The sequence below is a fragment of the Takifugu rubripes genome, chromosome 1, assembly GCF_901000725.2.
Source record: "Takifugu rubripes chromosome 1, fTakRub1.2, whole genome shotgun sequence".
In the NCBI taxonomy this organism is placed as follows: domain Eukaryota; kingdom Metazoa; phylum Chordata; class Actinopteri; order Tetraodontiformes; family Tetraodontidae; genus Takifugu; species Takifugu rubripes.
In genome coordinates, this window is record NC_042285.1 from 20,106,965 (window position 1) to 20,133,159 (window position 26,195).

Genomic DNA, 26,195 nt, shown 5'->3' on the forward strand with positions numbered 1-26,195 from the left:
AGAAAAGCTTGAATGTAAGAACATGTGACAGGACATTAGTCATCTCAAAACTTGATTAAGTTTATATAGACAGTAAACAAAGTATAAATGTGTGTGTGTGTGTGTGTGTGTGTGCGTGTGTGTGTGTGTGTGTGTGTGTGTGTGTGTGTTTTCCCACTGATACTGAGGTTCTAGAACCAAGGACAGCTCCTCTGAACACACTGTACGTGTTTTCGAGCCTGGCGACGCTTCAAATTAGCAACGTTTGAGTGCGGAACTAAAATTAGCATCAATATTGAGCCAATAAAAAGGCTGATTTATCAAGGAAAATCACTGTTTTATGCTGCCACAATTCTTCCGCAACATTGGCTGTCCTACATCAGACAACTTGCATGTCATGAAAGACAAATATTTTTTAGATTTTGAAGGGATTCATCTGTAGCTAATATCCGAAGTTTGCTATTGTTGCTGATGTCACTGAGCATCATACCAACAAAATGAAAATAATTTACCATATTGTTACAAATTGTGTGTAACTAGGAAAGCAATTTTTGTTTTTTTATTGTGGTTTTTACATAAATGCAATGAATATTGCACACACAAGCATGCGGTAAAAATGTACCGGAGGCTTTTGTTTGCTGAAAGTGCGGGATAAATGCGCTTTCTTGCACGAGATTGTAACCGAGCACATATTCTCATAATTTTCAGTCTAAGTGCACAGGGCTGGGACTTAACCTCAGCCGAAGTGGAGGGAACTAAGCCTCCTGGGAACCACGTCACTCCCTTTGACATATCAGCCACTGTCCGCTTCCTGCGCGCAGCACAGCACCACGGAGCACGTCAGGATCGCGCCCGTCCGCGACACGCAATGCTGGGCGAACTCAACGCAACTCTGACAATCCTCCCCGACTCCGTGCGTTTCGGCGAGGAGAAATTCACATGCTCAGGCGCACAGGCTGGGTAGAGAGGAGGGAAGGTCATTGAGAAAGTGCAGAGAGAGAGCGCGCTCGCACGCTTCGGCTATGGTCCGCGGTGAAGGCAGCGGCACCGAGCGCCAACATCTGTAACTTCGGGATTTTACTTGTGAAGGCGCTTCTGCTGGAGGTGGTGGGATATTCTGCGCGTAAACATGCCTGTAAGAAGAGGTCACGTAGCACCACAGAATACGTTCCTTGGATTAATTATACGGAAATTCGAGGGTCAAAGTAAGTATGTGGATGCGCTCTTCTGCTGGAGCAGAACAGACATAAAGAGGTCTTATGTAGCTAAATGTTGGCCGTAGCGATGATATATGTCTCTTTTTGTTTTGATCTGAGTGTGAATTGTGTAGCTACTATAGATTTACTGAATATAAATGTCCTCCAATCTGCTGAATGTCGTCCGCTTGTTTAAAACTTGAACAACTTGATTGTGAGCTTCAGTGGGTCAAAATACTCCCTGGAACATATTTTGTCTCTATGCAGACCGGAAATTTGTCATAGCCAATGCCAGAGTGGAGAACTGTGCAATCATCTACTGTAACGATGGCTTCTGTGAGATGACGGGCTTCTCCAGACCCGACATCATGCAGAAGCCCTGCACCTGCGACTTCCTCCACGGAGACCTGACCAGCGAAGAGGCCATCAGCCAGGTCTCCCAGGCCGTGCTCGGGTCCGAGGAGCGCAAGGTGGAGATCACCTACTACAGGAAGGACAGTGAGTGGTCGCCCTTTCACAAACGTGTAACTGTCACGTGACTGTCGCTGCGCCTGCTGCAGCTCGTCTTTACGTCACGATGTCAACTGATAACAACCAGCCTGGCTGTCGCTCAGCAGAGCTTCAGACACAATTCTTGGCATGACAAAGGCAAAAAATAACCCCTGTTAGAACAAATATAGTTGATTTAACGTCCTTGGGATTCCAAAAACTACACAACAATAAAGATTAATTTAAAAAACTGGTAAACAGACAAGCCCGTTACACACAACCTCGGTAAAACTGCGGCAGTGTTTCAGAGCGTGTGTCACATGGCGTTCATCTTTGGTTTCCAATATGATGGATGGAAATTAATATGCAAGTTCAGCTCATCCTTCGAGAGCCTTGTCAGATCAGCAGCATCACTCTGCATTTAGAGAAGGAAAATTTGGATTTCAAATCCAAAGCAATGGAGAAGAGATCCTTATAACCGGCACAATGGCATTAAACAAAATCTACAACTAAGAACTGTTGTTGTCCATAGCATGATGGACACAAACAAACCAGTCCACTGGTCCGTATGACAGCAAACCGCTACAGTGCTGCCAGCTTTGAATAAAGACACATCTTTTAATGCTGGAGGGCTTTTCATTCAGTTTTATCCAGTTGCTTGTCCTGGTGAATGGTGCACTGCAGAGCTCCTGAGTCACAGGGAATTAATGCGATGTTATCGCTTAGCGGCATAAACCCTGGGATTGTCCCCCTCCTGCCATGCTCTACATGAGCTCTTTATGGCCGTTATGATGTAGCCGCGCGGGATCTAGCCTTGTCTTAGTGCGGCACATTAGGAGTAGGGGCTTTTGTTCTTGCTCTTTTATTGCTGCACCAGTGTGTGTGTGTGTGTGTGTGTGTGTGTGTGTGATATTGTCATTGCGAACTTGCGTTTTGTACTTGAGGCTCCTGCAACAGCAGCACAAGGATTGTAACCCGGGAAAAGTAGGAGAATGTAATGTTTTATTTAATCATGAGGAGCCAGGGTTTTAATTTTTAATTGGGGGTTTGATTAGATTCTAGGCCATGGATACATGTTTAATCAGCAGGCTGACTTTTTATTGTTATTGTTGACCTGTTTTGTTGTTTTGCTAATTCAGCGGGGAACTACAGCTGCGACGCTGCTAAAATAGATCCTCTCAGAAACCTGTAAGACACTCGCACCGAACACTCCAGGGTCCGTTTGCAGGAGGATGAGCAGCTTGCGTTCTGACATGTGGGATTTTAACAGAATTTAGCTTCCCATCCTCCCGTCTTACACGCCTGCGCCGTGCTCCATTAAAGCGCCGCGCGGCTGCGTAATGTTTGAAGCGTGGCGAATGAGAGCGGCGGAAAAGCCTCCCAACATAATCTTTGCACTCCGTCACTTCAAAATCCTCACCGGTGTGCACGGCGGCTTCAAGACACAAGTCTTAATACTCCTCAGAGGACTTTGTGGCGAGCGTGTGGCTCATGAATAAAGATGTCAGGCCTGACATTGTGATGACTGGGAATGAGCAGCTTACAGAGTAAATGCATTAAACTGGTATGGAGGACACAATCCACATGCTCCCGCTGCGAGAGTGGGATGAAAGATTCATGGCATCCCGGAGAAAGAGATGGCCCTATTGATTCAAGCCGCACGTCAAACTGAAGCTGATGGGTGGAAAGTGGAGGCATCCAGTGTCCTCTGGTTTTAACGGAGCCTCAGTCCTCATGCAAATGGCTCAATTATTTGTCTTAACATCTTCCAGTTTGCAACCGCTAACCGTGCTTCACACATCATCTCATTCCCGCACACGCGAGGAAGCCATATTTCTCGGAACTCTTTTTCCCTCCTGGAGGGATCGGTTGAAATGCGAATCCTGCCGTAAACGCCTGACTCTGGGCGGACTGAAAGGTGACGCGGCGCGTGGCTGCGCTCCTTCGTCAACTGAGCTGGCAAATCTCAACGCAGGTGAGGTCAGAGTCGGAGGAAAGGAGTAGTGCAACATCGGCAGCCAGCGAGCTCTGGCTTTTCACCGAAAAGGCAAAAAAAAAAAAAAGTTAAGCAGCTTATACGTATGCTTGGAAATTAAAAGTAGTGGAACAAAGGGGACCATGGGAACAGTGCAAAGGCCTTCAGCACAAAGGGCTTTTTCATTTCATTTATGTGTGTGCCAGCTATGGATGGGTTATGAGGAGGCACCACAGGAGCACTCTTGCTCCAATGGTGATGCATAATCAATGAGGTAAATGCTTTCCCTTCATGGCTTTGTAAAACTATCCTGTTCCACGGGGTGTAATAATACTTTGTACCTGAATGAGTGTTAACAAAAGGAAGCTGACACCGCTCAGAGAGACGTTAAATGGATAATGGCCATATAACAGCGGCAGCTTAGCCCACCGCGCTGAATGATCCGGACATGTGGTCTGCGTGGGTGCAGGGTTTCATAGGTGACTCCCCACCGAGGGGTGCGAGGGGCCGCACGCCGGCGCTAAGTGTTCGATGGCAGGGGAGCGAGGGCACGGGGCGGGGGGTACGGTGCGCAAAGGTGTGCCGCGGGACACTTGGGCGACTACTCTGCAAAAGAGCACATCCATTTTTCATCAGATGGAGCTCTTTGGTGTCTCGCAGCGTGAGGTGAAGCACAGAGCTTTCGTCGTCGGGTTTCATTTGTTAACAGCTCCTTAAACTGAAAAACACATTTTAAAGCAGGCTGCGGTGCTCCCCGGGGTGAACACACGCCACGGGAACTGGCCAAATAACAGCATGTGCATCCTTTTCCTTAAGTAAATGCCAATCAAAAGTCTTAGTTTGTTTTTTCGGGATATTGTATAAAACATAAACTACAGGTTAGACTTGCAAAACATTGATGGTGGCGAACCAAAGTCGGGAATCAGTCTACATCAAGTCAGAGGAACAATGAAATCTATCAAATGTGAAGGTTCCAATACCATTATTGGTGTATTGTGTCATTAATGTTTAGATATTTGACTCGATTCTGTCGTATATGAGAAGCTATAGCATGAGTATACCATGAATCACAAAATGAGCTATAGATATGTGAGTATTGAGCAGTTTGCTCTTTTCCCACTTTTCATTGTTTTTTGATAAATAAATGTGTCTGCAGAGAAAAGATTGGATGGATTCGTGAGCACCCAAATATCCTTAGACATAGCATTAGACAGAAATACTCATCCACGGGCTATTTATATCCACAGGGAAGCTTGTACTGGAGGTGGTAATCTAATATTCATCTCCATACTACGGTGAATTTTTCTCTATCTCTGCTGGTTCTCTAACGTCTGGTCGCGCTGTTTACTGCTCCCAATCTTGCAGCATTTGGACCAAAAATAGACGGAATGAAAGAGCACAGAGAAGGATGTAATGAATTGATAAACACAAATGAAGTGTAGTTTGAGCCAGAGGTGCTAGTTATCCCTGATGGCTGTGCAGACACTGATTGAAGGTGAAATTAGGCCAGGCTGCGCAGCTCACAGCAGTCGCACAGAGGCGAGATATGGCCACAAGGCTTAGGGACTGTAAACAAAGGGTTAGCTTGCATGGCCTCTCCGTACATGCCTTAGTCCCGATTGGCTACGCCCCAGTAACGTTGCGTATTGGCTTAAGCAGAATAGCCCTCAACGAGGAACATGTCAGATTTCATTATATGAGACTTACTACCAGGCGGTATTCCGGGTCCGTGCTGTTTAAAAGCTGCGGTCACAGATAGCACATTGGTGGAAAGACACACAAAGCGAATATCATCGCTCTACAATATTACTCGTGTTTCTCCCTCAAGTAGATCAGCTTATGCAGATTAATATGGAGCCCAAATACATCATCAAACTCCAATAGCAAGGGTCAGATAAGTGTAGCTTATCATTTTCAATTCTGATTAAAAAATGCACAGCAGCGTTTACATTATGTCAGCTGTACCACCGTATGTGTCAGCATGTCCTGCAGTCACATTAAAACTCCGCCTGACCTGTGAGTCATCCAAGAACCTAAAGAAGCACTTGATTAAGCAGCAATGTGTTCATAATTTATGATGGAATCTGAATCGGGAGTAATGAAATTTCCATCGAGATACGTGCTCCATTCAGTCATTCAGTCAGGTGTAAATAACAATTCTTGGCTAGCAGGGCAACACTCTGTGTAAAGGTCACGGAATTAATGGGTCCTTGCCGGTGCCCTCACTGTCAGCCCCGTCCAGCAGCCATTAGTGTGTTTGGACAGTCCCGTGTTGTGCTGGATATGAGCGTTTCGGGAGAATGCCAGCAATATCTTTGGTAGCACGCACCCCCAACACATCCGCTCGTCTGTTGTTATCCTGGTCATTTGCTAATCATATCACGCATCTGTCAAATCTGTGCGTTTGACAGATGTACAGTGGCAGAGAGAGGGAGACCTACATCCACACCAGCGACGTTACATTTGGGTTAACAAAGAGCTGCCCATCAGTTAAACATTAAACTTAAAGGGAACAACACAGGATGCAACGACTGAGCACACGGAATAATAAAGAAGACATCTGGATGGATGGATGGATGGATGGATGGATGGATGGATGGATGGATGGATGGATGGATGGATGGATGGATGATGGATGGATGATGGATGGATGGATGGATGGATGGATGGATGATGGATGGATGATGGACTGGTTGAAGGTTTATACTGTTTGTTTCAGGATGTTGTACAAACATGCAGCCTCTCCTGCAGCTGTCCTGGCCTCGGTGGCTGCTCTGTTAGCGGTAAAACCTGCATTTCTGAGCAGACGTCTGACAGATTCCATGTGCAGTTGCTGTTATTTCCCCTGTAATGAGTCCAACGGGATGCCACCGGGATCCCACATTTCCACCTGAACATTCTCCATGCATGTCAGACTTGGACACCTGGACACAGCATATTTATATCCTGTGGCAATGACATCCTAAATGCTTACGGCGTTATTTAGAGTAAACAAAGGTGCCTCTTTGTCTCAGCCAGAAGCGTATAAAAAATAAAGAAGCCGCTGAACAGATAAAATAGAAACATTTGGTTTGAGTCTTGTATCCATGACAGAGAGATCAATCATTAAAAATCAAACAATCAAAAGGATCTTACCTTTGTTACTAACTGTGAAAGTAACTTAAAAAGAATGTTAACAATTCTAAATGTATATGGCAAAAGAGATAGTGTTCAGTTTATATACATCAGATCTTTTTGAGGATATAAAAAGTGGAAAAGTGAAACACACCAGGGATTCACACCTTCACCAAAATACTCCAGCTGGTGTTCGGAGCAGCACACTGACACACCTCTAATCCTTCCTAGATCCCCCCCACCCCACCCCAAAAAGTCTCTTTTCTTAAGAAAATTTGCACAAAAATCTCAAAAAATGCTCCAAATCTCTTTATAACCACAAGCAGCAGGGGGTTCTGAAGGCTTGAATCACACGTCTCCATCACGTTACCCAGATTTGGTTCCTTAGTAGAATCGTGGCCCCATTCAAAATGTACGGCCAATCAGGTTTGAGTTATGGGTTCTAGAAGGTTCTCAACCATCAAAGCTTTATTTGAAATATCCCTGCGTAATAAAACATTGGAGGCTGTATTTCTCAATTAGTAATAGTATTAATTGAGGAACGATCATCAAAAAGAGGGAGGAAAATCAAATTAAATCCTATGGTTGATAGGAAATGACTTGACCTTTGTTTGGCATCATGAGGAGGATGAATACCGCTGTTGTTCCTCATCAATGGCAGAGGCCTTGTGTATTTAAGTCATGAGCATCTACTCATCACATGGCCCACATCACTGGGCTGAGCAGAGGGAAGAGAAGCTCTCCCTGTTCCCGAAAGTCTGCTCTCACTGGTGGAGGTCAGAACATTGGTGGGACAAGAGGCAATTTTACAGGGGTGGGGGGGGGACGATGATATTGATCACGCCACGCTGTGTCATCAGATCAAATTCCCACCGTCTCGGTGCGATGAAAGCTCCTCTTTGAGCCATTTCTGGAGAGGTGACATTCAGCGGGGGAGCAGATGAGAGGAGCCCCCTCCCTTGCTTAGCCTTTAAGCTTGGCCATTGTCTCCCCATCTGGCGAGGTGTAGTCAAGCCCAGAAATGTCGCTGCTGACGGTGCGTTTTAGTGTGCTAGATTAGTGCTGCTGTGTTTACTGTACTGTTTCCTCCACAATAACAGACCTCACAGGTTCAAACACTGCTGAAATCTTTTTAATCTTGTTGGGGCAAAAAGACTCACGACAGAAAGTGTTTAAATATCAGATTCAAACGCACTATTAATATTCCTGGGTGGAAACTTAAGACCGAAGCCTTTGTAAAGCCCATGAGCTGCAGTCTTTTCCTGTTCCGCTCGGCAATTGTGTCATGAGGATTTAATCTGTATTCGTTTGTTAATTCTGGGCGCCCCGGGTTGGGGCCCAGAGCAGATACGCTGGCCCTTATGGTCATCAACAGAGTCTGTGTAAACCTGAACGCAGAGATCCACCCATAATCACAGGAGCTTGGAGATCCTGTTAGGATCACTAAACCTCTTAAATAGGCAGCACGAGGCGGCACGTGCTTCATAACAATCAGAATGACGTTGTCCCCATCCTTAAGAGACCTTTCAGTAGGCACAACATGCTAAATGTAGCATTTCAATCAGAGTTTTGTGATGTGTTTTATTGCCAAGTTTGTCCACCGTGCTAAACGGACACGGCGATAGCGTCTAAACCAGCCATTGTCCTGTGTGCTTAATTGTGCGGGACAATGCACAATTGAGTGAAAAGCTTTTAGGAAACTGTCTGAGCCTGTGAGTGCCTTTTTTTTCTCCAACTAACATTATTTCCACTTTTCTACCCGACATGACAACCAGCTTCACACCTGAGAAGATGTGTGCAGAGCATTCTTCTGCTGAGGCTCATTAGCTCACCTTTCGCTTATCGTCTCCAACCCGGGAGATGCGAGCGTGTTTCTCATCGTTTAAAAGTTGCATTATAAGACTGTCAGTGGGGCAGCATTACCTCTGGGGGTTTTGATGCAGAAATCCTTCCAACAGAACTCTGGCATGTTGAGGCAGACAGTGCCTGTTATATTTAGTCAGACAGCAAGTCTGCTGCTAATGAATGCTGCTGGCAGGGTGTCTGTGAGCCCTGCGGAGATTACAGTGAGCAGTGCTAATACATGTCCTCTGTGAGCCAGAGCAGCACACAACACCACCGGGCAGAGACAGGAGGAAAAGGACGGTTGGCATACTAATGTTGTTATATTCTACCTCCGAAAAAAAAAGATTAGTATGCTAACCGTCCTTTTCCTGCTGTCTCTGCCCGATGAAAATGCGCTGAAATTCCCAGCGTTTTTAGAGCTGTTGGGACCTCACAGCCAGCGTCACTTCCTCCATTCCAAGAATGTATAGCACTAGCATGTGTAGCGCCGAGTGTGTTGTGGTTTTAAGGTCCAGTGAGAAGAAAGTTTTATCGGTCGGGCAGTTGTGCCCGTGGGCATCAGTTGCTCTCACTAATCCCGCTGTAACCGATGCAGTAGAGACACTGGGGTATTTTGGGCTGGAGACTAAGTTTAGATCACAGATCATTTTCTGCTCCATTGCTTCATGCAATCCTCTGGTTTAGTCATTATTCCCATGAGCACATCGCAATCCTCCAAATTGGCTGTAATCTGCTCTGTGTGTGTGATCTATTCTGCCCAACGCTGTTGTCTGGCTGTTTGTTAATGTCTACAATCATGTTACATGTTACTTATTAAAAATATGCTGCCCTTGCATCATATGGCCCACGGCTCACGTGCACGCACACATGCATGCACAGTTAGTGCTTACTTTATGGCAAGTATTTCATCAGTTCTGACATGCAGGCGTTGACCTTTAAACCAGATCAACAATTCTCAGATGATTGTTTAATGTACCGCGAGCTAACCGGGAGGAAGCCGGGTCCTCAATCCTTTTGTTCTCCCCCACGTTCTGTCTCTCTCACAGGGTCCGACTTCCAGTGCAACACTCACATAATCCCGGTGAAAAACGAGGAGGGAGTGGTGATGATGTTCATCTTAAACTTCGAGTACGTGGTGGATGAGGAGAGTGACAACTCCACAGAGAAGATAAGCCAGACGTCCCCGACAAAGTCAGATCAAAGTGAGTATTTGAAGGGCTCCTCTCGCCTCACTATGAGAATCCTAAAAAGCAATGGACCGAGTTGCTTTTCTCTCCCCATGCACCAGTCTTTCTCCACACATTGACGAGGAAGCCTCCACCACCCCATTGGATGTGCTTCCTTCTGCACAGCCTTCCCTCTAAACCCCTCGTAAAGGAATGATGCTTGCATGAGTGATTTGTGTTATTAAAATAGCCCTCAACATCTGTCAGACACTAATTAAGCACAAGAGATTTGGATTCTCTGGCATGCTCAGCATAACCTCCAGTCAGGCTGCCAGCCACCATTACCCCCTTCAAAATGGTTCGGTTTGCACCGAACGATCCTCCGTTGACTCCCCGCAGCCGCTCAACGTGCACACACGTGCATGCGCGGCACCCACATCTTCCCTCTGCATCAGTAGGTGTGCATTTTGATGCAACGCCGCGTCCCCGCTCTGATTGGAGGCGCTCGGCGTCTCCTCTCCGACTGCGCCGCGGCGATCCACTTCACTCAGCGCGAAGGCCTCAAGGCGGTGGCATTTGGCTTGTGCCGTTACGCCGCGCTCGCATGCGTGCGCTCGTCTGCATCTGCTTATGTGTGAATGAGCACGTGCGTCCGCGGCGGCCGCTTGTTGTTCATCAGAGCTGACGGCCTGTGACAGCGCCTCAGAAGGGCGATCTGTGGGCAGACAAGGCAGATAAACATCCGATGTGACTTTACATTAAAAAGCTCTTCATTACGCGCGCACACCAAATATATACAAATATACTTTTGTCTGCACTCACATGACTCCAGAGCAATGAAGTGCAAGTTCACGCGGCGCCATTTTCACCCCTTGAATGTCATTTTAAGGAGAGACGACAGTCGTGTACTTTCTGCTTCACCCGAAGGAACACAATTAATAAGTATTCTCATAATAACGCTTCTGGAAGGGTTAAAGCACATATTAATAAGCTCTGCGTTTAAATTAAGTAGCTGCAGCCTCTAAGGTTGTTCTCAGCGCTAATGTTGCACTGATCCTGCTGCTAAAAAGAGATACCAGGGCCACAGGAAGAGGAGCAAACAATTATTTTAGGAACAACAGGCTGAGCTCAGTGCCAGCCCTGAACAATTTGGTGCGGCGGCCAGGAGATGCTGGTACATCGCAATTATTTTCCCCGCAGCGCCTGAGCACAGGGGCTGGGGACGGGCTCTGCTGCTGCTGCCACTGATGCCAGCTCCGCTCCCTCCACCTGCTCCCCAGCTGTGTTTCTAGCCGCGCCACTTTGATTGCTTCCTCTCCTCCTCGACTGCCTCGGCCGTGTCCTTTTTTTTTCTCCCAGAGCCGGGCTCTCCTGCGCCGTGAGCTGGCTGTGGTTTTATTTTGGTCCTTGAGTCATGGGAGAAATTAAACTGATTGAAACTATTCTGTTAATTAGAACATTTGACTTTAGCCTCTCAATATATAAAGGGATATTGTAGTAGTTTGTTGATGATGTTCTTGTGAGCTGATTATCTAAAGATGGAGTAACTCCTGACTGTGTGTTTAATATTTCACTGCACTCTGAATTCCGACCGCCGTTTTTACAGCACAGATGTCTCTTAAGTGGGTCGTTGATGCGATGCGTCCGAAGACTTTCTGCCGAGATGTTAAAGAAATGATGAGTCGCAGGGAGCCGAACTGGCACAGTTCTCTAAATGACCGCTGAGGATGCCCAGAGAGCTTCACTAATGATCAGAAGTTCAACCCTCATGTCCTTAAAACATCATGCCACATATGCTATCTGTGCTGACATGAGCAACATTACCGAACTGTGTTCTGGGTCTTACATAAGTCGTTTGCCACGCTGAAAGTACAGATGACGCAGACTTCCTGCAGTAAGGGACTATTTTGGAGGTGGGGGCTCAGGATATCAGCGCGGTGTAGGTTCCTCTCCAGGATACTTGTTGAGTGTCACGGCTCTGTTGTGAGCTGCCATAGTTGTAACATCAGCACATTCGGGAATGGAAACAGATGGCAGCGGCAGTTATGTAAGGAGGGCGCCGAGAGGTGGGCGGTTCAGGAGACAGCGGGCTTCGCTTTCACTCTCTATTGTCAGTGAGCCAGATCTTCTCTTACACAATATGTCATTTTCTTTTGAAATGATCAACATCAAGGGACGTGATGCTCAACGATAGCTGATTAAAGTGTTAAATTACATCAGCGACCATCTTCCTGTGCCCCCTGAGCCACAGTTCATTTATTTACTCATCCCCAACCCTGCCCATGTCCGTTCCTTTCTACTTAATTTATCCAGCCATGGATGTTTTTTTAGTGGAAAAATGCCTTAACGATTTTCTCGTACTTTTTAGGGAGGAGCAGATTCTTTCGCTTCCGCCAGGCTGCTTTGAGCCTAATGAACACCAACAAGCAATCCCTTCCACAAGAGGACCCAGACGCTGTGATGGTGGACTCACCCAAAGAAAATGAGGACTCAGTGGCCCTGCAGAGCTTCCCCTCCCCCACCAAGAGCATCTGCACGCCCACCGAGGACAACGACTTGCACGGCCTCATCAGCTCCAGCCACCACTCCTCCCAGGCCAGCATCAGTCCCGAACCGGTCAACCACTCCTCTCCCAAACTCCCCTGGGAGAAGCTTTACATGACGGAGGCCCACCAAACCTCCAGCACCCTGTCCAACACCTTCCCCAGAGGCAGCATCAACAGCATGAGGCGGGCCTCGTCCGTCCATGAGATCGAGGGCTACTCTAACTCCAAAAACATATTCAGGGACCGGCACACGAGTGAAGGTATGTGGCACCAACACCACAAGCACGCTTATTTAAAAGCAGGCCGCAGGTGGCGGCTGACTTCAAACGGCGATGTTTCCTAAATGCGTGCAGGTGTAATAAAAATGTTTTATTCTTTCTTTTTTGCCTCCAAATTGCCGCCTTTAGACAATGGTAGCCATGTGAGAGGTAATCATTTCTGCCCATTATTTTATCGCTCGGCCTTGTTTTGGAGAATGATTTTCAAGCAAGGCAATCAGCATAAATGCTCCTCACAGGACCACTCCTGGTGGACAGGCTGATGGCCCGCTGCACAGGGGCTTTATAAAGTGCTCATAAAAGATAACATGAGCATACATTTTGCTGATGTGAACCTGCATGAAGGGATGCTTGTGTTAGATCACTATATAGCAGCTTGTGGTGGTTCCATGCAGCGCTAGCTAATAATTGTAAGGTATGAACAGACAGATACACGGTATCAGCACGTTAACATTCAGCCAGTGTGCAAAGGGGTTGCACAGTGAGCATCTCCATGCATTTTTAATCAATGCATCTGTTGGACTTTTCCCCAAGACTCCTCACATTTACTGCTTGTCCATGAAAACATTTGATGGCATGAAGTCAGGGCATTGTTACAGCCAATGCATTACCTTCATCACCCTCCTCCTCCCTCTCCTCCGTATCATCAATTATTCAGATTCGACTTGCCTTACTGGCCTGGCTTCAGGTGGTGTGTCCATGGTTGGGCTTTCTTTTTAGTTATTATGTATTGAATGTTTTTTGTCCATTTGGATGCTTGGAGTTCATGATTATTGGTGCTTGAAGCTTGTGAAAGCATCAAATATCGTTTTAAGTGGAATGAAACGTGGCTGTGTTTTAGCATCAAACGACAAACTAATGGATTTTAGCAGGCTTTATTTTGAAAATGTTCTGGCTAATTGCTGCAGTCTGGTACGCTAATTTGGAAATGATCCGGCTGTCCTTGCATGCCGCTCTGTGTGTCTCGTCTCAGTCGATGCATTCGCATTACATTTAACTTTCTTTGTGTATTCTATTGCAACCCGCCAGGCCCCTTTAATCATGTGAAGTCCAGCCTGCTTGGCTCTACCTCTGATTCTAACATCAACAAGTACAGCACCATCCACAAGATCCCTCTGATTGCACTCAACTTCTCTGAGGGGACTGAAAAAAAGCCGCACTCTCCACCTACATCCGAGACGACCATCATAGCCCCAAAGGTCAAAGATCGAACTCACAATGTCACCAAAAAGGTCACGCAGGTGAGCTGCCTGTTCTCCTGACTGCGTTTTTCAAAGTTTGTCGTCATCACAGCAGGATTGAGACACAGATGCAGACAACATGCTTCTTAATTTTCTTTATTTTGGAGACTCATCTGTGATGTGAACTCTGCATCTACTGTTCTTCCTGAGCGCAGGAAAGCCCTAAATCTATAATTCATGTGTCGATGAAATGGGAATGAAGTGAACTGGAATGAACAGAGACCTGTCGCCCTCCTTCTCACTTCTCAAGGGTTTGTTTTGCTTTTGCTAGGAGAGGTCTCCATCGTCGTCTGCCAAAGGCAGAGGACAGGGTAGCCTTGTGGATTCACTGAATAATTCACCATCCAGCCTCCCAGTTCATCTAAATGGGGAGATTAAAACAAATGTTTGCTTAGAAGAGATCCATCAGTGCAAGTTTACACATCTGCTCACTTTATCATTTGTACTGTCAGCTAAATTGGAACAGTTCTGAGATACTTATTGATGGTGGCAGGGCACAGACTGAGTTAGTTAGAGTTGTTTGTCATTGTGTCCTGCCTAAGATCCATGGGGTTAGCTTGATTTCATCGTAAATCACCATAATTATGTTCTTGGTGATCAAAATGTGTCATCTTGCAGTTAACATTGTTGTTTGAAGCACGGCGCTTCTATTTTTCTTGCCAGCAGGGGGGCTATTTGTTTGTGTGTGAAATAAAAGCCTCTCAACAACACATTTTTACGGCATGAACGAAGCTGTGATGGCACATTTACTTAAAGAAGTGGAGCAAACATTAGTGATGTCCATTCTTTAGTTTTAAACTTGCATCCAGCTTGGACAATGCATCCACAGTCAATTAAACCCAAGCCACGCCTTAGCGTTGCCTCATTAATGATTCAAAATTCATACAAACTAAACCAGGATTAGAGTTCAAAATCCTGATCTGATTAAACAGACTTCATCGTTGCATCATACAAAGAAATGCAGAAGTGTGTGTGTGAGTGTGTGTGTGAGTCCTGGTTCAGAAGGATATTGAGGATAAATGATCAGTATTGACATCAGTGAGTGCTGTGGCCAGTTTTCCTAGCTCCTGTGCCTCCTCTCTCCCTCAGGTCCTCTCTCTCGGCGCTGACGTGCTGCCAGAATACAAACTCCAGACCCCCCGCATCGACAAGTTCACCATCCTCCACTACAGCCCCTTCAAAGCCGTGTGGGACTGGCTGATCCTGCTGCTGGTCATCTACACGGCCATCCTCACACCCTACTCTGCTGCCTTCCTCCTGAACGGTCAGGAGGAGCAGAGGAGGCGGGAATGCGGATACTCCTGCAGCCCTCTAAACATGGTGGACTTAATCGTGGACATCATGTTCATTATTGACATCCTCATAAATTTCAGGACCACTTACGTCAACCAGAACGAGGAGGTGGTCAGCGACCCGGCAAGGATCGCGATCCATTACTTTAAAGGCTGGTTCCTTATAGACATGGTGGCAGCAATTCCCTTTGACCTCCTCATTTTTGGCTCGGGATCAGACGAGGTATGTTTTTGAGGAATATCTACAAATATACTGTATGTGTATTTGGGTTCTCCCATTCTTGTGGCCCACACTGTCCAGTATGACCAGACTTGCACCCCAGGGACTCTACTTAAAGCTTGAATTTTTCTGTCTCGGCTCTGAAAGGATTACTTTAAATTGCATGTTTGTTGTTTTTTTTTTCCTTTTTTTTTGAATGGTCCTCGTTCTAGAATCCATTTACACGGATTAATGGCTTACCAAATGGCAATCAATGATGCATTTATGTGAGTACCAGGCCAACAGGGCTGTGTGCAAAGCTTACATGCAGATGTGAGACGGCCATTGGCAGGCTGTCTGCCAGGTCTACTAGCTTGTGTGTTGGTAGGATATGCCCCCTCAGGCTCTGGATACACTTCAGTGCTTTGCCGTGCTTTGTAGGCACTCCATTACACCAGAAAAGCTCCTGATTATAAACCATAATCATCTTTTCCACTGCCGCTGCCACCACTGTGGGAAATAGAGGAGAATAGCTTTTTCTCCATTTCTTCCTTTTATGCTGCAATTTCTTAGACACATTATTTAGATAGATTTTTAGATTTAGATATAGATATAGATATACTGTACACACATATAGATATAGATATATATATAGAGAGAGAGAAAGCAGCACACACACTTAGGTGCAGGTTATTAGGTGTTTAGAAAGTATATTACAGACTGTAAATCCATCACTATCCTCAGTGCTGTCTATGATTTTCCTTCTGTGCTCCTCAACTAACATTCCCATTCAGGAAGCAACCTCAGCGAGACAGCGGCAGATGGTTTCCACAAGGCTCATTTACTTCAGCACCGCAATAAGATGGTTTTAATCTAGAAGCTCTTAAGTAAATCATTTGATTAGAGAAGGCAATATATTTGAAATAGATTCCGATCAGTGTCTTGCTGTGTTTCCCGAAGCCACTCGTTCTCACCAGAAGCCTGAGCGAATTGGGAGATGTTTTATGAAAGATTGGTGTCCTGCGGTGTGGATCCGTGTTATCGAGAATACCAAGATAGAAATTAATTTCTTGGAACCAAGGCCAAATTGAGCCTGCCGAATGTTAATGTCTCTAATTTGAATTTGGATGCTCTTGCCGGACTGCAAGAAACAGGCTGTTCTGGCTCCCTTTGTTTAAGCATGCACACAAAATGTAAATCCTGAGGCTCATTCATTATGCCTGCTCACTCCTCATGTAAAACTGGGCTTGCTTACTGACTATCAATGTCATTTAAACTGATGTAATCTCTATGAAAAACCTCGACATAACCAATATTACATATCAAAACATGTTCTTTCATCAGCAGATCAGATTAGATCTTCCTTTGTTGTGATAAGACTCCTTATTCAATAATGTGGGTAAACCAGGAGGGTGGCAGTCATTGGAGGTCAGGCAGCCGGTCTCGGGTCATTAAAGGGCCGATTTATTGGTGATGAACTTTGGTAAATCGCCTCACAAGCATGAACGGGGAATGATGAAGTGAACCTGCCCATTTGGTGCTGAATAAATGAGGATTTATCTGCTGCAGCTGCGTTCCGGCTACCTGGGAGACTCCATCGTTAGGTCAGCCAGTAAAGTGACTCTCATGAGCTGCCCCCTCCCCCCATTAGAGAACACAAACACACACAGTCATTTTTCATATGCAGACAGATTTCTCCCCCTGTACTGTCCTTAACTCTTGCGGCTGTACACATTGTTTAGACGACCACTCTGATCGGCCTGTTGAAGACAGCCCGGCTCCTGAGGCTGGTCCGCGTAGCCAGGAAGCTGGACCGCTACTCCGAGTACGGCGCCGCCGTCCTCATGCTGCTCATGTGCATCTTCGCCCTCATCGCCCATTGGCTGGCCTGTATTTGGTACGCTATCGGAAACGTGGAGAAACCCTACTTGGAGCACAAGATCGGCTGGCTGGACAACCTGGGCGTGTCCATAGGGAAGCGGTACAACTACAGCGATCCGAACTCTGGCCCCTCCATCAAGGACAAGTACGTCACCGCGCTGTACTTCACCTTCAGCAGCCTGACCAGCGTGGGCTTCGGAAACGTGTCCCCTAACACCAACTCAGAGAAGATCTTCTCCATCTGCGTCATGCTGATTGGCTGTAAGTGCGTCTCCCTGTCCGCGCCCCTGTCTGTCCACTGCAGCTCACCTGGACGTCTGTCTGTCTTTCAGCCCTCATGTACGCCAGCATCTTTGGCAACGTCTCCGCCATCATCCAGAGACTGTACTCGGGCACGGCGCGCTATCATGCCCAAATGTTACGCGTCAAGGAGTTCATCCGTTTCCACCAGATCCCCAACCCGCTGCGGCAGCGGCTGGAGGAGTATTTCCAGCACTCCTGGACCTACACCAACGGTATCGACATGAACACGGTAAATAAAAACCCCCATTTCCATCTGCTTCCGCAATGAGAATAAACAACCATTCTGAAAAGAGCTCTCTCTCCTTTGATTTCATCGCTGCTGGATCCACATCTCTGCCTTGGGAAGAGCAGGAGGTACATTATTTCTTTATTTCATTACCCTCCAATTTCATGCCCTCGACTAATTAACTATTTCTGCTGCAAATACCACCCTAATTAATTTTGCTTATTCTGCTCTGTTGCTATTTCTACACTCGGTTGCATAGTTTAACCGTGCAGGGTGTGCACAACAGTAGCATCTGTATGGCTCCTGTCATTAATTAAAGCCAAAAGCACCACGCAGCATCACTGACTCTGGAAACGTGAGCGCTGGTGTCGGCGACAACAATGAGGAAAACATTCGTGCGGGGAGGTTTTTCCACAGCAGCAGCAGCAGCAGCACTCATCCTGCAAATATCAAAAGTCTCCATTTAATCCTTGGCACCTACAAATGAAAGGATTTAGGGTATTAAAAGGGTTTTTTTGTGTGTGTTGCTTGGTTTTATCCCCCACTCTCCCCACTTTAATATCATTTGTTTACTTTCCATGAAAAGAAGGAAGCCAAGTCGGAGCTCTGTGCTGCGCCTGTACAAAGATCTTGAAAACTTGTTGACATTTAGTGGCTGATTACATAATTTATCAGAAAAATAACGTGCACATATATGTGAAACTTCCAGAGCGCTCATCTCAGTAGATTCCTCTGAGGCTGCAGTTTTTGTTTTGTGCGTTGTAGGTGTTAAAGGGTTTTCCTGAGTGCCTGCAAGCAGACATCTGCCTTCACCTCAACAGGAATCTTCTCCACAACTGCAAAGCTTTCCAGGGAGCCACCAAGGGCTGCCTCCGGGCCCTGGCAATGCGCTTCAGAACCACTCACGCTCCTCCGGGAGACACTCTGGTCCACAGCGGCGACGTCCTCACCGCTCTCTACTTCCTGTGCCGCGGCTCGATTGAGATCCTGAAGGATGACATCGTGGTGGCCATCTTAGGTAAACGCCCGTATGAAGTGATCAAATGTGGGTAAACTCCACATTTAAGAAGGAGTCAAAGAGGAGCCACACACACACACACACACACACACACATCCCGCCTCAGACATGTGGCGAAGGGTATTAATTATGCAGCGTGTTCTGACTGATCAAATCCTCTCAATTATTGATCGAGCCGGCCATGCCCAGAGTGGCTGATATTTGGAAATATGTGTGGATGCGGCTTCCGGGCGCGAGCATGCGCGGGAGGGTTGGGGGGGGAGGGGTCGGGGGGGGGCGTGCAGAGAGACTCATATGCCATCTGAATAATTAACTTCTAAAATGAATCCTTACAGGAATGAATTTTCCAGTCGGTTACGGCAGCATTTTCACACATCCTGACAGGGACGCTGAGATGTGACCCACTTCTCTCCTCTGGGCAGGAGGGCTGCTGCGGGTGGCAGGTTTAAGACGTTGAGATTTCCATTAAGTGTCTTCATAAAAGGTTGTTTGGCCATTTTGAAATAGCACGGTGGAGTAGCTGCCAGGCTTTGACAGCGTGGTGGCATTATAAAAGGCCATCTAAAAACCGCTGATAAAAATAATTCTCAACTCTCGATTCAATTCAGGAACATGCTGTGACAAAATAGTCATCCGTTTCCTTTCAGCCAGGAAACAAACCAATAATTTATCTCTTTCTTCGTTGCTGAACCACAAACAGGTGCTACGGACTATTCGGGGATTAAATTTACCATTATTCATAAGATGAATGCTCTGTAAAGCCGCGCCTGACAGAATGGGGTTTAAGCCCGGCAAAAGCTGCTGCATCACACAAATTTCATTATTAACACACACATTGGAAAAGCCACTGATCTCACAGATCAGCAAATTTACATTTGTTTGCAAACAGAGTGCTTTATCAGCACCATTTGGCTGTGGGGTTTTTGTGTGTTTTTTTTACCATGCTTGGATGTTTAGGGATTGGGTTTCCGCCCAGCAGCAGGCCTGCGTGTCCATCCTCAGCGCTGTAATCCAGCCGTCTTAACGTGGCAGGAGCTCTTCTATGTCGAGCCCTCTGGACTGTCCATGTAAGGAAGAGCCAGTTGCGGGTTTTATTTGGACACACTGCTATCCGCAGGCAGGACTGTGGTGTTGCACCATAAACATGTTCCTGGACACATCGCACGTGTGTGCACTGGTAAATGAAAAGCTTTTCAAATTAAAGATTAGGATCCTTGAGCCGCTGCAGTGGCCTTTAATGGTATTAATTATTATCTATCATGCCTCAGGTATGCACAGTTATTTAGCTAATTTAGTCCAGCTCTTGTAAAACTCCTGCATGGCTGAGGATTTGGGTTGTTTTACACCATTAAACTAGCATAATTAGCTCTGCTGTCACCTTCCCACATCTGAGGCGATGCGCCCCATGCTGTGGATCATTAAAATAGAGGTGTGTGTCCTGACAATCTCTGCCAGGCCCCGATGAGGTGGCAGTCCGCTAGCATCTGCACTGATACTGAGGCTTTGTTCCACAGGTGCGAAATGACTTAAACTGCCGCCCAGCTAACTCGTTGTGTTTACGTGTGTGGAGTGATGACATGGCGTGCGCGGCCGTCGTCTGTGGCCCAAAGGTGCTTGCATGGTGCCTGAGACACCCCGGATGCCGACATATCTCAAATCCCTTCCCTAAGCCCCTGCTTATAGTGTTGGCATTTGCCGAGCCTTTGCAGCCAGAACTTGATTCCTCCTCAGGGGCTGTTTTATTTTGCTCAATTTAGCTCATAGAATTTTTAGATAGCTTTGAAACGGACGCTTGTTTCATCTTTTCTGACCTCCGAGGATAACTTGTCTAGATTATGCCGGTAACTTCACCACTTCCCCAACCTCTCCGGCGCACAACAACCGTGTCAGTCACAATCGAACCCTCCACTTCAAAGTAGCTTTGAGTTAGCCAGTATTCCTTGGCGTAAATAATGGATCAAAGATAGACAACTGATACACGGGCCTTTGGAGACTCAGAGGAGACTGTTTGATATTTTTATAAGCCACAAAAACAAACCTGCCTCGTGGCCTCTGATCAGCCCCCAAAATATCGTGACATAATTTTGGAGACTGCAGAACCGTTGTAGCTGGCGCAGACAGAGAAAAGCCTCAACCTGAGACCGGGCTGCCTTATGAGACCGTTTATGATCTGTGTGCATGAATACAGGGAAAAACGACATCTTCGGCGAAATGATCCATTTATACTCCAAGCCTGGGAAGTCCAACGCTGACGTGCGAGCGCTGAGTTACTGCGATTTGAGCACCATCCAGAGAGAAGATCTGCTGGAGGTGATAGATATGTACCCAGAGTTTGCTGACTATTTCTTCAACAACCTGGAACTCACCTTCAATCTCAGAGATGACTCCGCAAAGGTAGATAATGGCACCAGCCTAAGATGGAACAGAGCAGAATTTATGGCGCTCCATTTAAGGTGCATTGATCCGTTTTTATATTTTCCAGGCTACAAGCTCTGAAGACGGTGATTCCGATGATGAGGAGAAGGGCACTAAAAGGAGAATCTCCTTCACGGCAGATCTTTCCCAAGGTAACGGGAAGCTTTTTCCACGTGCTGCTGCTACATTTGGAATCCATTCCACAGTCAACGTTGTGCAAGTTCACATTTGAAACTTGTTTAAGTTCAGCTCACAATTGCAAAAGATGGAATAAAGTTCACCCCTCGGAAAAATGTTCTTTTTAGTCCCTTTTTGCCGACCTAGGGGTGGAGCCGGCGGTCAGGGTTGGCTCGCCGAATGCATTTACTGTGATTTTTCAGAGCCGGTGGGCATTTACACATAAATGTTAGATTTGTGCTGTCAGGGTCATTACTTATCTGGCGCTAAAATATCATCATCTCTCCTCCCTTTATCTAAGTTTTCTTCGCTAGATTCTATGCCGTCGATGGAAGGTATTTTGGCGTTAGCGGTCACTGGTTAGCCTGGGAGTGTGTTATGACTTGTGGGGTTGCGTTGCCAGGTTTGCAGGTATTCCTCCCATATATGTAGCCTATAATGTTTTGTGCTTATACTTAAAAACACGGATAGCATAGCAACAAATTCCCACGAACACATTACTATAAAGAACGTCCCCTCCAGAATGAACTTATTCAGGGGTCCATTTAGTTCCCATTTTTCTAAAAAGAAAGGTCCAGGCCCAACTTAGTCCAGAGTGTTGTTGTACTGTTGGCTGCTGTCCTCCAGGGGAGAATTCAGAGGTGGTGAAGGACACAGAGAGGGAGAAGGAGTCTCGCTTGAGCTTACAGAGATCTTCAGAAGCCCTGGGGCCTTCATCACCCAGCACCACGGTCCTGGACTCAGATCTCCCTCTCCGAGACAATCTGGACAGGAAACCGTCTTTTAACGGTAAGAATTTTTCTTTGACTTTTGATCTTGCAAACAAACAGTGATGAGATCCTTCGCTTGTCGGGAACAAACTCCAGATCAACGGTTCTGATCCGTGCTGGAGACAAGGAAGAGAAAACAAGCCACGTCCTTTTTTAAGTCGATTTTTATTGCCTGCAGGAACATTATAATGAGGCATCAGATGCAGAGCTGCAGACAGCACTCTGCCACTTCTCTGCCAGGAAACACCTCTTCTTACTGCAAATACTCTCAATTCTTATAAGGACTTTATCAGTTCCAGATCAGCAGCTTTTACACGGTGTCGATATGGAGACACAAAGAAAATATTAGAGACATAAACGACATCAGGTGCTCACATTGGAGTGTGCGAGTGCAGCTGAGGGTAGAACTAAGAAACTCTACAACATAATTTATATATTTCACATATTACTCTTTAAGTTTTGTTGGTTTGATACAGAAATTCAGGCTGATGAAGGTAAACACACCATCCAATTGAGGACGCTGGTATCTCTAAGCCTCATCGTGGTGCTGCAAACACACACACACACACACATGCACAGGCTGAGCAGAACCAACATCTCTTTGTTTGGGATCACAAAAGAAGCCAACAGTCATCAACGGACTGCGTGCTGAATACTAACATGTGGCCTGGAGCGATAACGGTAGTTAGCATCGGAAAAATCACATCAATACTTGATAATATCTGCACAAGGACCATAGATTACCCACAAGGAGCAAACACGCGGAGCACTTGTAACGATTAATTATTGCCACTGAGGCTATTTTTTGTGTGTGTGTCGTTGTTGTTGCTCAGCAGTGACGTTGTTCTGACCCACATGTAAAGATGTAAAGCGTGCGTGTTGTGTTGGCTCTCCAGATCTTTGCTGTGATAAATGGGCCTGTAAGAAGCCTACGGACTTCACGGATGAGTCAGCACAGTTCCAGCAGCTGAAAGAGGACGATAACTCTGCCAGCGAAATCACATATGGAGAGCTGGAGCAGCGCCTGGGTCAGCTTCAGGACCACCTAAACAGGTGCATATTCCTGGAGTCAACATACGGTCGATCCTAATTTGGCCCAGATGGAGGCGGCTGGGAACTGAAACCTGACCGACGCCAGTCAACAACCATTTTAACCTTGGACGCTTCATTAAATCGACTCTCTTGCGCGTAACAGGGACAGGACTGTAAAAGTCTCATTTCGAATGCAGAGATGATGTAAAAAATATCAGAATATCAGAAAAAGTGAACGTAAAGTTAGTTTAAGGCGGTAACACAGTGTCTGAGCTGGGTACAAAACACTAACTTGATGTGTTTATAGTTTTGCACTTAATCTGAGGAAATTACATCAGTGACAATATCTCTTTTTAGCGATTGTGGCTTGCTTTTTTTGTTGTTTTTTTTAAAGCTATCACTTCCCACACTGGTAAGAAGTAATGAACACTGCAGATAGCTGAAACTTGCGGTTCGAATGCCAATATCCACGAGTAGGTGGAGGAAGGTGAGAGATGGGGAGAGGTGTCTTCAGGAAGGAAGATGAACCCCTGATGAACATATAAAACATGGCAGCAGATACAAGAAATGCCTGTTTACGTTCTTCTTCTGCCAGGCTGCTGGCTGAGGACAGTCGTTTTGCGTTAAACTCGGGTATTTTTCAGACCGAATCGACCGAATATGAATATTTGTTTTCTAAAACAAACAGTTCCCTTCTGTTTTAAGAGCACACCTAAAATAAACAGCGGGTGGTAGTTCTTTCTCTCTCTTTTTTTTTTACCTGGAATTAGCACAGAGAACAAGAAAAAGCAGCCTAAAATAATCAGTCTGGCTCAATTTATTTAGTAGAAATAACACTTTTTATCCAGTGCACTCTAACTGACCTTATTTTTCTCCCCCTAATGCCAGTGAGCTGCAGGATGAGCAGCACTTTACTGTCATATGTTATTTTTTCAGCTTTGACTGTTCTGAAGGGAAGAGACGGGGGAAAAATGCTACAGCAGCATTCTGTTGAGCAAATAGCCTCATAAATACCCCCGAGAAAACTCGCTGCATCCGCAATAAATGCAAGCCTCCGTGATGGTGTTTGGATTAATTACACAGTATTTCAACACGTTTGGCAGAGGGACGACGCAAGAGCTGGTAATTCTTCAATTCAGCACCGCCTGATTTTACTCACGTTCTAAATTTAAGGCTGACCACATTAATGATGGCGGATTCACACCTCCCCTACAAAGCTCATTATCGCTCCTAAAACGAGCAGCATCTCTCCTCTGCCTCTCTGACTGAGCGTTTTCAAGCCCTCGCCGTCTCCCCGTTTGACCATCAGAGAGCAACACGCTCCACCTAGCGCCCGGCTCAGCCCCGGCAGGGTCAGATCGACGTTTACTCGGCTCTTCGTGTCTGCGATGATCTGATCTGTTGTTCTTTCCCTCCTCGTGTTGTTTTAAGGCTGGAGTCTCAGTTGGTGTCAGATATTCAAACCATCCTGCAGCTGCTGCAGAGGCAGACGACACCGGGGCCACCGGCCTACAGCACCGTGACCTCCAGCCCGGACTATCACAGACCCGCCATGAAGGTTCAGCCGGTTCCTCTGATTACAAGCCATCTGTTCAGCCATGCAGGAACCCAAGTAAGCAACACTGAGGAAGAAATATGCCGATGTCCTTCAAACATCGCCAAATCGCTGTTGTTCAACAACACGAGAGATGTTTAATACAACCAACAAGTCTTTTTGTTCAATTCCATTAAAACTCCGATTAGATAAGTGATGTTGAGGGTTTGGTTTAATTCTCCTCCGACAGACGTGTGACAACTTAAACAAGGGTCTAAAACTGCAGAATAAACATTGACATTACAGGAAGATATGACTGCTTTTGAGGAAAGTTAAATCTCCTACACACATTGAAGTACTCAGGGGTTAAGCTGGCCGTGACTTCTCAGAAAAGCCCCCCTTTCGAAGCATCTGCTGAAGTGGGGTAATTTGTCATTGTGGAGCAACACGGCAGGGCTGTGACATTTGGTGAAGTGTGACCGACAACCAGGAGATTTAAAGCAGCTATCAGCGGTTAGCAGCCAGCCAAGAACAACGCCGGGGCGCTTATAAATCGTGGAGACGGAGCGAGGTCTAGAGAGATACTCGATCTCCGCCTCCCAAAGAAGGGCTTTTATCATCATGGTAATACATCACGTTTACACCAGTTTGGGATGCTGACAGGTTTCTTTTTGCTGTGCGTCTTTACTGGCTGGTATCAAAAAAATACTGCTGATTCTTACCTTTTTGTAAATGTAAAGTTAAACATTCATTTGCTTTCAGATGTAGAGGTGATGTGCAGGAGGAGAACCTTCTCTTGTTCAGTGCCATTTGAAATTGCTGCATCCAGCCACTAGAGGGCGAGCAGGAGGACAACACGATGACATCATGTAGCAAAACGTATTTAAGGGTGGGATTTAAGTGCAATGGGCCAACTGGGATTAGTTTACCTGGGGGTTTGTAGCCAAAATCAAAGTCAATCATGGCAGAAAAGGGTATTTTTCTAATTAAGGTCAAAAAAATAGAATTAAAGCAAACGGCACTTTAACCAGACGCTCTTGCATCTATGGAGTGAATTTTAAAATTATGAGTCGGCAAGGTGACCAGACACTTGGTGCAGGAACACAGAGCAGAATAAAAAAAGGAATGTCATGTCCTCGAAGACATCACGGCTGTGTTGTCTTTGAGTTCATTGAACCTTTTCTGATATGTAGAAGGTTCACTGTGAGCGACCTCCTGCTCTTCTTCTCAGGGCTCCAACCTCAAACCTGAAAGGAGCCTTCAGGAATCCAAAGACTCTCAGCCCGGCTTGGCGACCATCCAGGCCCCCGTCCAGGACAGCCTTACAACAGCGCTCGTGCAGAGACAAGCGGAGCCACGGACGCAGCAGCTCCTCACAGATCATCCGCACTCGGCGCTGGTGCTGCTTCCCGCCGAAACGTCCGCCACATCCATATCCTCTTCCTCGCCGTTCCCCGCCGACTTCGGCACCGGTGACCTCCATCGGCCCTCCTCCGACCCCGACTTCCCCAAGCCATGA

At 46.3% G+C, this 26,195-nt stretch overlaps 1 protein-coding gene across 1 annotated transcript; it reads left to right on the forward strand.

Moving 5' to 3' along the window:
• Positions 1-693: 693 nt before the first annotated feature.
• On the forward strand, positions 694-26,195 carry LOC101076561 (potassium voltage-gated channel subfamily H member 7). The gene is made up of 16 exons (XM_029847504.1): positions 694-1,184; positions 1,443-1,673; positions 9,645-9,800; positions 12,133-12,570; positions 12,718-12,738; positions 13,618-13,829; positions 14,919-15,344; positions 17,063-17,462; positions 17,534-17,734; positions 18,494-18,748; positions 20,937-21,142; positions 21,231-21,315; positions 21,968-22,129; positions 23,007-23,163; positions 24,574-24,754; positions 25,908-26,195. The coding sequence occupies exons 1-16, from the start codon at positions 1,109-1,111 to the stop codon at positions 26,193-26,195; spliced, it is 3,495 nt and encodes a 1,164-aa protein (XP_029703364.1). The 5' UTR covers positions 694-1,108.